The 16,136-nt window shown below is 43.8% G+C and overlaps 1 protein-coding gene across 1 annotated transcript in view; it reads left to right on the forward strand.

Moving 5' to 3' along the window:
- The first annotated feature begins 2 nt into the window (after nucleotides 1-2).
- nudt6 (nudix hydrolase 6) overlaps nucleotides 3-16,136 on the forward strand; it is a 54,577-nt gene continuing 38,443 nt past the window's right edge. The window contains exons 1-2 of the mRNA XM_033016342.1: nucleotides 3-323; nucleotides 7,941-8,144. Of these exons, the coding sequence (XP_032872233.1) occupies nucleotides 53-323; nucleotides 7,941-8,144 (475 nt within the window). The 5' untranslated portion in view covers nucleotides 3-52. The remainder of the gene's footprint in view (nucleotides 324-7,940; nucleotides 8,145-16,136) is intronic.

The following is a 16,136-nucleotide window of genomic DNA, read 5'->3' on the forward strand; positions in this document are numbered from 1 at the left end:
GGTTAGATAGAGGTTGATGGTGCAGTGAGTGAGCGAGTGAGTGTCTGGGCCGATGCTGTCGCTGGGAGCCCGCGCGCTGGCCGCCGCCGCCACCTGCACCAACCGCCACAACCGCCACCGGGCGCGCGGCCATTGTCCGGGCCCACGCGCTCCCGCAGCCTCGCTCTTTCCCCGGGGCCGGGGCCGCTGCTCGACGCCCGCTTCCCCGCTCACCGCCGCCGCCGCCGGCAGCGTGGACCGCTTCGGAGCCGTCACCGTTCACCTGGAGCACAAACATTTCCCAACACAACTGGACGAGGTCACCTTCCAAAAACTGCTGCAGGGCAAGTAATAAAACACCATCTCCCTCCCCCTCACCGTCTCCACCTCCGGACAACACTATTAAGGAATTGAAGAACATTTGAATTTAAGAGTACAGAGCGTCATTTAATGTAATCCATGATTGTGCAGTTTTATCGAATCATTATAGATCCCAAGGTACACAAAAATGCTGGAGAAACTCAGCGGGTGCACCTTCGATTTCCCAGCATCTGCAGTTCCTCCTTAAACATTATAGATCCAGGCCGTTTTGCAGTGTTTTACGGTGGCCAGCTTTGGTATGTCTGGCTGTACCGTACACCCACATACAAAACAAACAGCCAATGTACATTAAAGTGAGCACACACACACACACACACACACACACACACCAACACACACACACACACACACAACACACACACCAACACACACCAACACACACACACACACACACACACACACACACACACCAACACACACACACACACACCAACACACACAAAAGACGGGGGCCAGGGAAAGTGGGGGAGCCTTGTCTGAAATTCACACCTGCGATGAACAGGAAGGTAAAAGACGGCTGCCAGAGTTACGGTATGTCCTTTAGAGAGGGGGGGGTGAGGGCGAGAAGGGGGGAGAGAAGGGAGATCGAGTGGAGACACTTTTAAGAAGCCAGACAATGTTTAATAAAGTTTAGCGGGCATTTAACATTACTGGTCGGTATACTTACCATTTTTTTCTCAACGAGCTTTACCTTCGACTACCTTTGATTACCTTCAATTGCCTTCAATTACCTAGGATAACATGTCGACCTACTACCACCTACCTCGACTAAACCTACGAGTAAAAAAATATCACACACACACACACACACAAAGTGATTTGCGTCTCAGGTTCGCCGAACTTGTTCCCATTCCGAAATGCAAGATCACACTTCCAAACACAGTGAGTCCAGGCGCAGTTCAGCCAGAGTTTGGCTGGTGCCAGAAACGTGTGCAATGCAGATGAGATAGGCCTCATGCCAGGTCGAATAAGTCGTGGTCCACACACAAAATCATATGGAGCCTTTTGACAAATGACATTCTGGATTTCGCCACAGGTGGAGGGGCAGGTAGTGTAGAAACATAGACACGTAGAAAATAGGTGCAGGAGGAGGCCCTTCGAGCCAGCACCGCCATTCATTGTGATCATGGCTGATCGTCCCCTATCAATAACCCGTGCCTGCCTTCTCCCCATATCCCTTAACTACACTAGCCCCTAGAGCTCTATCTAACTCTCTCTTAAATTCATCCAGTGATTTGGCCTCCACTGCCCTCTGTGGCAGGGAATTCCATAAATTCACAACTCTCTGGGTGAAAAAGTTTTTCCTCACCTCAGTTTTAAATGACCTCCCCTTTATTCTAAGACTGTGGCCCCTGGTTCTGGACTCGCCCAACATTGGGAACCTATTTCCTGCATCTAGCTTGTCCTTTTATAATTTTCCGCTTATATTCTCCTCATTTCCGCTTATATTCTCCTCAATTTTCCTTATATTCCGCTTGGGGAGTCTGCATCCTGGCATGAACATTAAATTCTCACAATTCTGTTAGCCCTTGCGGTCTCCTCCCCTTCCCAGCTCTCCCTCAGACCTCGGGCTCCTCCTCCTCCTTTTTCCTTTCTTCTCCCTGTCCCCTCCCACCCTCATCAGTCTGAAGAAGGGTTTCGGCCCGAAACGTTGCCTATTTCCTTCGCTCCATAGATGCTGCTGCACCCGCTGAGTTTCTCCAGCATTTTTGTGCACCTTTCATAATTTTATATGTTTCTATAAGATCCCCCTCATCCTTCTAAACTCCAGTGAATACAAGCCTAGTCTTTTCAATCTTTCCTCATATGACAGTCCCGCCATCCCAGGGATCAATCTCGTGAACCTACGCTGCACTGCCTCAATCACAAGGATGTCCTTCCTCAAATTAGGAGACCAAAACTGTACACAATACTCCAGATGTTGTCTCACCAGAGCCCTATACAGGTAGAGAAAGCAGGGACTCTGCAGAAGGACTTGGATAGGTTGGGAGAGTGGGCAGAGAGGTGGCAGATGGAATATAGTGTAGCAAAATGTGAAGTCATGCATAGACTTATTTTCTAAATGGGGAGAGAATCAAGAAATCAGAGTTGCAAAGGGACTTGGGAATGCTGGTGCAGGATTCCCAAAAAGTTAATTTGCAAGTCGAATAGGTAGTAAGGAAGGTTACCGACCGACTTAGGGAGCTCCAATCCGCAGGAGCTTTGATCGCCCCAACGCGGGTGCTTCGACCGCCGGCTGTGGGAGCTTTGATCTCCCCGACGGGAGAATAAAGAGGAAGGAGATTGGACTTTATTGCCTTCCATCACAGTGAGGAATGTTTGGGAATCCGCTGTGGTGGATGTTTATGTTAACTTTTATGCAATTGTGTGTCTTATTGCTTTTTTTCAGAATGGCTGTATGGTAATTCGCATATCACTGTACCTTAATTGGTACAGGTGACAATAAAAGACCTTTGAAATGCAATGCTAGCATTTATTTCAAGACGGCTAGATTGCATAAACGGGGATGTAATTCTCTGCACAAAAAGGTTGCCCTGCACGTCTCCTTTAATCAGTCTGAAGAAGGGTTTCGGCCTGAAACGTTGCCTATTTCCTTCGCTCCATAGATGCTGCTGCACCCACTGAGTTTCTCCAGCACTTTTGTCTACCTCTTTTAAACATCCCCCTTTGCTATGCCCTATAGTCTTTGACATTTCCATCCTAGGAAAAAAAGGTTCTGACTGTTTACCCTGTGTAGTTAGTTTAGTGTATTATTATTGTCGCATGTACTGAGGTACAGTAAAAAGCTTTTGTTGCGTGCTATTCACCAAAGAAAAGACTACACGTTATTACAATCAAGTTGTCCACAGTGTACAGATAAAAGGTAAAAGGTACAACCTTTAGTGCAAGATAAAGTCCAATAAAATCAATTAAACAAAGTTAAAAGGTCTCCAAAGAGGTAGATGGGATGTCAGGAGCACACACAGTTACCCATATCTGTAAATGGTGTAAATTTTTTATTGTGGTTGTGTTCTTTATTACTGTACCGCTGCTGGCAACCCAAATTCCACCGACCTTGGTTGTGTGGCAATTAAATTATATCAATCAATCAATCTATCCTGCTGTGTCCATGGACAGCCTTCCATATTGTCCACAGCTCTGCCAATTTTTGTGTTGTTTGTAAACTTACTGACCAACCCATCAACATTTACATCAAAATCAAGCATATACAGTGCCCTCCATAATGTTTGGGACAAAGACCCATCATTTATTTATTTGCCTCTGTACTCCACAATTTGAGATTTGTAATATAAAAATTCACATGTGTTTAAAGTGCACATTGTCAGATTTTAATAAAGGCCATTTTTATACATTTTGGTTTCACCATGTAGAAATTACAGCTTTGTTTATACATAGTCCTCCCATTTCAGGGCACCATAATGTGTGGGACACTACAATGTCATGTAAATGAAAGTAGTCATGTTTAGTATTTTGTTGCATATCCTTTGCATGCAATGACTGCTTGAAGTCTGCGATTCATGGACATCACCAGTTGCTGGGTGTCTTTGGTGATGCTCTGCCAGGCCTGTATTGCAGCCATCTTTAGCTTATGCTTGTTTTGGGGGCTAGTTCCCTTCAGTTTTCACTTCAGCATATAAGCGGCATACTTAATTGGGTTCAAATCAGGTGATTGACTTTGCCACTTAATAATTGACCATTTATAGCTTTGAAAAACTCCTTTGTTGCTTTAGAAGTATGTTTGGGATCATTGTCTTGCTGTAGAATGAACCGCCGGCCAATGAGTTTTGAGGCGTTTGAACTTGGGCGGATAGGATGTGCCTAGTTCAGAATTCATTTTGCTACTACCAACAGCAGTTGTATCATCAATGAAGAAAAGTGAGCCAGCAGCCATACATGCCCAGGCCATAACACCCCCACCACTGTGTTTCACAGATGAGGTGGTATGCTTTGGATCTTGGGCAGTTCCTTCTCTCCTCCATACTTTGCTCTTGCCAACACTTTGATATGTTAATCTTTGTCTCATCTGTCCACAAGACCTTTATCCAGAACTGTGGTTGTTCTTTTAAGTACTTCTTGGCAAACTGTAACCTGGCCATCCTATTTTTGCAGCTAACCAGTGGTTTGCATCTTGCAGTGTAGCCTCTGTATTTCTGTTCATGAAGTCTTCTGCGGACAGTGGTCACTGACAAATCCACACTTGACTCCTGAAGAGTATTTCTGATCAGCCAAACAGGTGTTTGGGGATTTTTCTTTATTATAGAGGGATTTCTTCTGTCATCAGCTGTGGAGGTCTTCCTTGGCCTGCCAGTCCCTTTGCGATTAGTAAGCTCATCCGTGTTCTTTTTCTTCATAATGATGTTCCAAACAGTTGATTTTGGTAAGCTTAAGGTTTGGCTGATGTCTCTAACAGTTTTATTCTTGTTTTTCAGTCTCATAATGGCTTCTTTGACTTTCAATGGCACAACTTTGGTCCTCATGTTGATAAACAGTAATAATAGTTTCCAAAGGTGACGGAAAGACTGGAGGAAAGACTAGGTGCTGAGAGCTCTCTTATACCTGCATTAAGTAGGCATTTAAACACACCTGAGCAATTACAAACACCTCTGGCTGTGGAGAACATGGGTAGGGGACGTTTTTTGGGTCATGACCCTTCTTCAGACGTGAAGCATCGCCTATCCACGTTGACCAGAGATGTTATTTTCCAGGTTGCTTTGGAAAAGCAGTAGTGAGTGTATTGGCCATGTAATTTGCATATTAGAAACATAGAAAATAGGTGCAGGAGTAGGCCATTCAGCCCTTCGAGCCTGCACCGCCATTCAATATGACCATGGCTGATCATCCAACTCAGTATCCTGTACCGGCCTTCTCTCCATACCCACTGATCCCTTTAGCCACAAGGGCCACATCTAACTCCCTCTTAAATACAGCCAATGAACTTGCCTCAACTACCTTCTGTGGTAGAGAGTTCCAGAGATTCACCACTATTGTATTACCTGCTATTGTATTACCAGAGATTCACCTGCTATTGTAGTAAAAATGATTAAATTAAATTAAATGTTAATCAAACTGAGAAATTACTAAAAGTATTGAACAATAAAGCCATAAAATACCAAAAAAGACCACAAATAGAATTATAGGTCCTCCCTTGGTAATGTACACCCAACTTTCCTAGATACACAAACAGCCCATGTATCGATTGAAAAATATGATCTTGTTTCAGAGAACTGGCCAGTGTTGTGGTAATATGGCTCATCTGGAGCTTTTGTTTATCTCATCCTGAATGTTTTGATGTAGTCCAATTAATTTATCCAATTAACTTTATCTACCTGCATGTATAATGGTGCAAGTTTCAGGATTTCCCCACATCCGAGGATGAAAAATATCAAATACTCGAGGGCATAGCTTTAAGGGCCTGTCCCACTTGCGTGTCCTTGGCATGCAAATGACGCGACCTCGTGATCGCGTTGAGCCGCGACGGTCCCGCGAAGGTCGCGCGCGATTTCATGCGTACGCACAGCCGTCTGGAGCGCGTGACGTAATTTTCATTTTCATTTCATTTCATTTCATTTCCACTTTCATTTCACTGCACATCTCGTATGTGTATGTGACAAATAAACTTGACTTGACTTGACTTGACTTGAAGATGGACACAAAGCTGGAGTAACTCAGCGGGACCGGCAGCATCTCTGGAGAGAAGTAATGGGTGGCATTTCGTGTCGAGACTCTTCTTCAGTCTGAAAAGAAGGGTCTTGACCCGAAACGTCATCCATTGCTTCTCTCCAGAGATGCTGCCGGTCCCGCTGAGTTACTCCTTCATTTTGTGTCTATCTTCAATTTTCTTGGACCCGCTCTGGGAGTAGAAGTGGGGGCGGATCCGGACCGCAACGGCCGTGAGCCCCAGGCCGAGTTCGGCGATGGTTTGCCTGCTTTTGCTGCTGTTGGAGGTGAGACGTCCAGGGTCTTGGGCCTGTCCCACTTTGGCCGTCAGTTCCGCGACAGGCCGTTGGCGCGCGAAGATTTCATTTGCTACAAAAATTTCGGAGCCATGCGCGATGTCGCGCACAACTACATACCCATCCGTGCTTCTCAGTGGGACTGGCCCCATTTGGCTATACGATGCCCGTGCGCCTCAACGCGACCACGAGGTCGCGTAATTTGCGTGCCAAGGACACGTAAGTTGGACAGGCCCTTTAAGGTGTGCGGTGCAAATTTTAAAAGAGATGTGTTAGACAAGCCATTTTGCACAGAGAGTAGTAAGTGGCTGGAACGTGCTGCTGGGGATGGTGGTTTTGGCAGATACGATAGTGGCATTTAAGAGTCTTGGGTAGGTATATGGATATGCAGGGAAAGGAGGGAATGGATGATGTGCAGGCAGATAAGAATTGTCATGGGATCATTTGGGCCAAAGGAGCAGTTCTTGTGCTAGACTGTTCTATGTTCTTGGGGAGTTGATGGAGGTAATGGGGTTTGTTGGCAAGTAACCATCAACTGTCTTCAGAAAAAGTGCAGAGTCATTGATCCATCTCAGTTCTTAGTTGAGGTTTCTTCCAAAAGCCAGTCATCGGTCAGAAACATGCATTGCCATATCTAACTAAAACACCTGAAATATCAGCACAGATAGATTCCATCGCTTTAAGGCAAAACCTGATAAAAAATGTGAACTTTTCAGTTGAAACCCTGAATTAGCTTTAACATTTAGCATCAGTTATGCAACATGCCTCAGAATGGGAAATACTCTTACGATGCTTTCTTATATTCAGAAAGTTCTTATTATACAAAATCTTTAACACTGTTTAAGGAGTCAATTTGGAGCAGTGTTCTACCTGTTGCTTCCCAACTTTTGATGTGTTATAACGCTATAATGGATGGGACAGTCGAAGGAAAATGTCTGCATTTAAAAAAAAATCTTCCAATGGGATATGGGAATTATTGACAAGGATGATGTTTTTATTGTCCTTGAAGTGAGAAGCAGTTCAGAGTCAATCATATTGCAAAGGGTCTGGAGATGGGGTAAGGAAGATCATCAAGGATAGCACATTCCCTTCTCCCAGGCAGATGGGCTTTTGTACGAATCCAATAGTTTTATGGTCACCGGTTCTGATACTAGCATATTATTCTAGATTTATTTAGTAAATGTAATTTATTTACTAAATGTAAGTTTTTAGCTGCTTTAGTAGGGTTTAAACTCCATGGATCTATGGAACACTACTTTGTGCCTGTGGATTTTAATCCAATAACGTAACAACAAAATATAACAAATTATGGAAATCTGGGCTAAAAACAGAAAGTTGGAGAAATACTTAGCAGGTCCGACAGCATCAATCATGGGAAACAAATCTATTATTTGTGTCACTGACCAATTAGCAGAATACAGCCATTATGTGTAGGAAAAAACTGCAGATGCTGGTTTAAACTGAAGATAGACACAAAATGCTGGAGTAACTCAGAGGGACAGGCAGCATCTCTGGAGAGGAGGAATGGGTGACATTTCAGGTTGAGATCCTTCTTCAGAGCCATTGTGTATTGTGCCTTGATACGTGTCATTCAATGGAATAGAACACATTTTATTTTATTTGCAGATGCTATTGTAGGTTGGAAAGCAGAAGGCAGGGTGGCAGTGTGGCTACATGTTCCTATTCTCCAGAGTCGTTTTATACCTGCTGCAGCTCATCAAGGTTTCACCTTTCACCATGCAGAGAAGGACCATTCTGTGTTGGCACTCTGGCTGGCCATGGGGGAAAGTAGACTTCCTTCTTATGCAACACATCAAGTAGGAGTGGCTGGTGAGTAAAGACTTTGTCCTTCTGAGTGGTTTAGTGTGACTTTACTTTATATTTTGCTTATTTAGGAAATGTCAGTGTTCAAGGAAACTAAGAGAGGAACCTGAGAAACTCACACACCCAGAGGGAATCTACAGATCTGCCGTAGAATATGTCATAAATAATTCTAGGACTTTTACTCCACTTTAATCCATACGTTAATTACTCTGAGCAAGTGCCTTCTGAGATCATTTTAAAATATACAAAAAGCTGGAGAAACTCAGCGGGTGAGGCTGCAACTAGGGAGCGAAGGAATGGGTGACGTTTCGGGTCGAGACCCTTCTTCAGTTTCGCTCCATAGATGCTGCCTCACCCGCTGAGTTTCTCCAGCTTTTTGTCTACCTTCGATTTTTCCAGCATCTGCAGTTCTTTCTAAAAAACATTTAAAAATATACATTCATTTTGCATGAATTGACCCATCTTGTCTGGGACGACAGATGGCACAATGGGCTAAGTGTTCGGCTGGCAACCGGAAGGTAGCTGGTTCGAATCCCGCTTGGAGTGCATACTGTCGTTGTGTCCTTGGGCAAGACACTTCACCCACCTTTGCCTGTGTGTGTCCTTGGGCAAGACACTTCACCCACCTTTGCCTGTGTGTGTGGATGTAATTATGTGAAGCACTTTGGGGTCAATGCAAGTTGACTAAAAATGTGCTATATAAATAAAGAAATTTAAATTTAAATTTGTCCTATTTCTACAGTTTAAATTGAAATAGATTCAGAAATTGAATTAGAATTGATTGGTAAAGGTGTCTGATTTTATAGGGAGAAGGCAGGAGAATGGGGTTGTGAAGAAAGGATAGATCAGCCACTATTGAATGGTGGATCAGACTTGATGGGCCAAATGGCCTAATTCCGCACTTAGAACTTATGAACTATGTTTCAGATTTATCTTCTCTATCCAGTTTACATTTTTTGTATTGTAAACTCCATCATCTTCTTTTAAACAACATTTTTAGATTAAACAAGATTAAACATTCCACATTCTTAAAGTCTAATCTTTATACTTAATTCTTTAATTCCAGAGTTCACCCCAGTGGATGGCTCTTTTCTGTATGCGTGCTAAACTCCTATGCCTTTCTTGATTTGGATACTGTTCTCTGTCCTCACATCCCAAGGAAATTATGGATTCAGATGACTCCAGATAGAAGCAACATTTTGCAGGCAGCATGCAGAAGAAAACTTGACTTAACTTCATGACAAGGGTTCACATGGCCATCCCTCATGGCCATTTATACCTTTTCTCTCCAAGGACACAGGGTTGGAAGAGGGTACTTAAGGAAAAAAATGAGTTTTTACAAAAATGGTTAATAAAGACAATAAAAATATTGCAACAACAAAATTCTGGATCATAAATTCAGAATGTGTTGGAGGCTGTAATGCAATATATGTCAACGAGGTAACGGTCTGTAGAAGGGTCTCGAGCCGAAACGTCACCTATTCCTTTTCTCCAGAGATGCTAACTTGCTCGCTGAGTTACTCCAGTCTTTTGTGTCTTGTCAATGGGGTAACTTTACGGTATTAAGCTTACCTCAGTCCGATGATGTACCACATCCTTGAAGTCTGATGCACCTTCTGTTACATGTAATACATAGATACATAGAAACATAGAAAATAGGTGCAGGAGTAGGCCATTCGGCCCTTCGAGCCTGCACCGCCATTCGATATGATCATGGCTGATCATCCAACTCAGTATCCCGTACCTGCCTTCTCTACATACCCCCTGATCCCTTTAGTCACAAGGGCCACATCTAACTCCCTCTTAAATATAGCCAATGAACTGGCCTCAACTACCCTCTGTGGCAGAGAGTTCCAGAGATTCACCACTCTCTGTGTGAAAAATGTTTTTCTCATCTCGGTCTTAAAGGATTTCCCCCTTATCCTTAAGCTGTGACCTCTTGTCCTGGACTTCCCCAACATCGGGAACAATCTTCCTGCATCTAGCCTGTCCAACCCCTTAAGAATTTTGTAAGTTTCTATAAGATCCCCCCTCAATCTCCTAAATTCTAGCGAGTATAAGCCGATGGGGATGGGGAAGTTAATGAGGATGGGGAAGTTAATGAGGATGGGGAAGTTAATTTATTCTATTTTCAAATGTGGGCTTTTTCATGCTAGTTCATCGCAGGGAATGTTGGTCACATATTGCTCAGGTACCATAATGTTAACTTTTAGATGTTGGATTAGTTGCTATTGCATTAACTCAGAAGGAGATCAGGGAAGCTGGCACAGGAATTGGGAAGGTGGTGTGCATTTCAAATTTGCTCCAGCAGGAGCTGGAATAGACTTACTGAGCTGAATATCTCCTTCTGTTCCATTACAACGTTATAGTTCTTAAGAAAATGGCTATTTTTTTCTGAAGTTGTGTATTTTTAATCTGACAGCAGGTGGCAGCATTTACGGCATTTCCACTGTTCCGATGTTTGGCTAGAACATGTTTGAACATGTTTTTCTAACGTTCTGGCATGATGGGATGATAATAGTTATACTGTTTAACCACAAAATACACAGGATGGCTTTATGAACAGGCAATTTAATTTTTCAATTTTGTTTTCACAAATATTTATTGGTATTTGGTAAAATTAGCCACTTTTGTTATTAAATATAACATACAAAAATGCATTTTGGTTAATTTTTTCCTAGTGTCTATAAAGTAATAGTGTTGTATAGCACAGAAACTGGTCCTTCATTCCATCAAGCTCATGCTAACCCAAAATCACCCATTTTCACTAACACATTTTATTCTCCCCTCATTCTATCAACTCCCTGCAGATTCAAGCAGTTGCCTGCACTCGGGGCAATTTACAGTGGGCAATTAACCTACCAACTTGCCCATCTTTAGGAATGTGGAATGTGGAAACTCAAGTGGTCACACAAACTCTACACAGATACCGCAGGAGATTAAGATTGAATCAGTAATAATGGAAAATTCAAAGCCTATCTGTAAATAAATACATGTTATCAACTAACTGTTCATGTGGCGGCGTCTAACGGCAGCGACACGACTGCAGTCCGCCTGTCTTTTTTTAAATTTGTCCCGTTAGATGTATGTTTTTGGTTTAAATTTTTTTTATTTTTTTTAGCTGTGTATATGTGGGGGGTTGGGAGGGGGGGTGGGGGAAACCGTTTAATCTCTTCCCTGTATGGGGACCTGACTTTTTCCCTGTCGGGTCTCCGGTGTCGTTGGGCCTAGCATCGTGGAGCTGGCGACCGGAACCAACCGGAGGGCTCCAGTCGCGGAGCCTGTGGACAGGAACATCATAAGCTCGCAGGTCCCTGGTGGGAGACCGCTTTTCGGAGCTCCCGCAACAGCAACTTCTCCCTTCGGAATCGCGGGGTTTAAATGACTCGGAGCGGGGCCTAACGTCGCCCGGCATGGCTTAAACGGCCACGGGACTTACCATCGCCCGCCGGGGGCTTCAACATCGTGAGCCCCAGTCGCCTCGACGCTGCAGTTGGACTGCTGGACCGCGGGAGAAGAACAAAGAGCAGGAAAGAGATAAGACTTTTACCTTCCATCACAGTGAGGAGGTGTTGGAGATTCACTCTGATGGATGTTTATGTAAATTGTGTTAATTGTGAGTCTTGGTTTTTTTTTGTAAAGTCATGACTGCAGGAATGAAATTTCGTTCGAACCTTATCAGTTTGAATGACAATAAAAGGCATTCTATTCTATTCTATTCTAACTGTGAGAATGCTAAATGTTCTGATTGTTGGATCATTCAATACTTCGCTACCTTATTCAACCACTTATTTGAATTTTCAGTCTCATCTGCTGTTCCAAAAGACAGCCAGGAGATTAGTAGTGAGATTGGGAGGAAATCGTAAGATGAATCAGCATGCTGCTTTCTTCATGCCCTTTGACGTACACAATTCAGGAAAGCAATAAATTATCTGAAGAGAATTATTTCATTTGCAGGAAATGGGGATTAAAGTACACATTTCCTCCACAAATGGAAAAATAATAGCTAACTACAATCTGATATGGGTATGCAAACTACAATGGATTACATTGTTTTTGTATGAAGAAGGATCACGACCTGAAACGTCACCTATTTCTTTTCTCCTGAGATGCTATCTGACCCGCTGAGTTCCTCCAGCTTTTTGTGTCTATCTTTGGTTTAAACCAGCATCTGCAGTTCCTTCCTACACATATTGTTTTTGCATCTTTTAATGGGTGAAGAACAAAAGCTCACAAGTTTTCTTATGAACCCTTTCATGGCTAATACGACTTGACTGACATTTAGCTGAGGTGACCATGGTAGCGCAGCGGTAGAATTGCTGCCTTACAGCGTTTGCAGCGCCAGAGACCCAGGTTCGCTGTCTCTACGGAGTTTTACGTTCTCCCCGTGACCGCGTGGGTTTTCTCCGAGATCTTCGGCTTCCTCCCAAGCACTAAAGACGTACAGGTATGTAGGTTAATTGGCTTGGTGTATGTGTAAATTGTCCTTAGTGTGTGTAGGATAGCGTTGATGTGCGGGGTCGCTGGTCGGTGCGAACCTGATGGGCCGAAGGGCCTGTTCCGCGCTGTATCTCTAAAAAAGATTTTTAAAGCTGCTACAGGCATGGCTGTACGCAAGAAGAGAGGTGATTAATGAATATTTTTCCTTATTTATTCTTCCTTCTATAAACAGGCTGAGGTCTGACCTCAGAATGTGCAAAATTATTCTTTCGCCGTCAACTAGAAAATATGTGGAATAGAATGTTTAGCGATTGAAAAATGCGTGAGTGCCCATAATTGCTACTAAGGAACTACTTGCAGGATTGAAATTGAGATTTTATTATAATTGGTTCTATCATTATTAGAATAAATATGGACGAAGACATAATTCAAGTTTACCCTAAACGCCTGTTATAACAGAGAAGACTCATTGAGAAATTCAGGTTGTTAGCTTCTACACAGAGGCATAGAGCAAGAGGAGGCTAGTCAATCTCTCAGGCCTACTCTGCGACAGTTGCTCTTTCTCAATGTCATATTCCCACTTGATCTCCATATACTATAATATATCAAAAAGATCTGTCTCCTTTTTAGTAAGAAAGGGTGAAGACAGGCATAACTATAGTGATAGGAGATTTGTTAGTTAAGGGGACAGAGAGGAGATTTGGTGTGGCAGCAAGCGAGAATCCAGGATGGTGTGTTGCCTCCAAGATGGTGAGTCATGGTTCAGGAGTGGCTACTGAACGTTCTCAAGGGGGGAGGCCGAGCAGCCAGACATTGTTGTGCACATTGGCACAAATGACATACGTAGGAAAAGGGATGAGGTCCTGCAGAGTGAATGGAGGGAGATAGGCAAAAAGTTATTAGACAATAGACAATAGGTGCAGGAGTAGGCCATTTGCTCCTTCGAGCCAGCACCACCATTCAATGTGATCATGGCTGATCATCTCCAATCAGTACCCCGTTCCTGCCTTCTCCCCATATACCCTGACTCTGCTGTTTTTAAGAGCCCTATCTAGCCCTCTCTTGAAAGCATCCAGAGAACCGGCCTCCACCGCCCTCTGAGGCAGAGAATTCTGAGACTCACCACTTTCTGTGAGAAAAAGTGTTTCCTCATCTCCGTTCTAAATGGCTTACTCCTTATTCTTAAACTGTGGCCCATGGTTCTGGACTCCCCCAACATCGGGAACATGTTTCCTGCCTTTAGTGTGTCCAAGCCCTTAACAATCTTATATGTTTCAGTGAGATCCCCTCTCATCTTTCTAAACTCCAGAGTGTACAAGCCCAGCTGCTCCATTCTCTCAGCATATGACAGTCCCGCTTCCCGGGAATTAACCTTGTAAACCTACGCTGCACTCCCTCAATAGCAAGAATGTCCTTCCTCAAATTAGGGGACCAAAACTGCTCAATACTCCAGGTGTGGTCTCACTAGGGCTCTGTACAACTGCAGAAGGACCTCTTTGCTCCTATATTCGATTCCTCTTGTTATAAAGGCCAACATGCCATTCGCTTTCTTCACTGTCTGCTGTACCTGCATGCTTACTTTCATAGACTGATGTACAAGGACCTCCAGATCCCGTTGTACTTCCCCTTTTCCCAACTTGACGCCATTTAGATAGTAAAAACCAGGACCTCCAGGGTTGTGGATCTGGGTTTCACACCGTGCCATGTGCTAGTGAAGATAAGAACAGGAAGATAGGACAGTTGAATGTGTGTCTGAGGAGTTGATCGAGGGGGCAGGGATTCAGATTTTTGGACTGCTGGGATCTCTCTGGGGCAGAGGTGACCTGTGGAAGAGGGATGTGTTACAGCTGAACTGGAGGGGAATCAATCCTCTGGCGGATAGGTTTGCGAGTGTTATTCGGGAAGACTTAAGGGCCTGTCCCACTGTACGAGGCAATTCAAGAGATCTCCCGAATTTAAAAAAAATCAAACTCATGGTAAGTACGTAGAATGTACGTAGCGGCTACGTCGGAGCTCTTGGATGTCTCGTAGCGGCTCGTAATGCTAACGGCAGGTAATCGGGAAATGCGGAAACTCGTGAAGTTTTTGGGAAATAAAAAAGGGATGATCGCCTTGTTGGAAGTGTACTACAGACCCCCAAATAGTCAATGGGAATTAGAAGACAAATAAGCCAGGAGATTGCAGTTAGCTGCAAGACTAAAAGGGTTGTTATCGTGGGGGATTTTAACTCTCAAAATATAGTCTTGGACTGCCACAGTGGAAGGGGCGTAGAGGGAATGGAATTTGTCAAATATGTTCAGGAAAGTTTCCTTAGGCAATGTGCTGAGAGCCCAACAAGGAAGATGGCAAAGCTTGAACTACTTTTAGGAAATTGGGAAAGGCAAGTGACTGAAGTGATGGCGAGCTAACCTTTTAGGACCAGCAACCACAGTTCTATTACCTTTAAAATAGTTATGGATAAGGACAGGGTGGACCCATAAATTAAAGTTCTGAACTGGGGCAAGGCAAACTTTGATGGTATTAGACAGGAACTTGCTCAAGTCGATTGGAGTAGGATGATTGAGGGCAAAAGGACATCCAGTAAGTGAGATGCTTCTAAAAGAGTGATGGTACTGATTGTGGGTGATCAGCCATGATCACATTGAATGGTGGTGCTGGCTCGAAGGGCCGAATGGCCTACTCCTGCACCTATTGTCTATTGTCTATTGTGAAGGCATGTATGTCCCTGTTGGAGTGAAGGGCAAGGCAGCTAGGAGTAACGAAGCTTGGACAACAAGAGAAATTGAGCCTCTGGTCATGAAAAAGATGGAGGCATCGGGAGCTGGGATCAAGTGTATTCATTGAGAGAGAATAGGGCTCCTCAGAAACCAAAGCGATCATCTATGTGTAGAACCACAGATGATGGGCATGGTCCACAATGATAATTTCTCCTCTGCTTTTAACGTGGAGAAAACCATGAAGGCTAGGGAATTTGAGATAGTCATGGAGATGTCTTGAAGACAGTCCATATTATGTTCGAGGAGGTACTGGATGTCCGAGGGCATATGAAGTTAGGTAAATCTCCTGGGTCTGATCAGATATATCCAAGGACTCTGTGGGAAGCTGGAAGCGGGGTTCCTGGCTGAGATTTATGGTTCATCGTGAGACACGGGTCATGTGTCAGAGGACTGGAGGGTGGCTAATGTTGTGCTTCTATTTAAGAAGAGCTGCAAGGAAAAGCATGGGAACTATAGATCAGTGAGCCTAACATCTGTGGTACTTTACTGGAGAGAATTCTGAGGGATAAGATATGCATTTGGATAGACGGGCTAAATAGGGATAGTCAGCATGGTTTTGTATATTGGAAATCGTGTCTTACAAATTTGATTGAGTTTTTTGAAGTGGTAACCAAAAAGGTTAATGAGTGCAAGGCCATAGACAATGTTTATATGGACTTCAGCAAGGTTCCACATGGTAGGCTGCTCTGGAAGGTTAGATCGCATGAGATCCAGGGAGAAGTAAGCAAGCTAGAACTTTATTACTTGGTGTGCAGGAGGTTGGTGATCTTATGGAGGTGAA

Source organism: Amblyraja radiata, chromosome 1 (assembly GCF_010909765.2).
Source record: "Amblyraja radiata isolate CabotCenter1 chromosome 1, sAmbRad1.1.pri, whole genome shotgun sequence".
NCBI classification, from domain to species: domain Eukaryota; kingdom Metazoa; phylum Chordata; class Chondrichthyes; order Rajiformes; family Rajidae; genus Amblyraja; species Amblyraja radiata.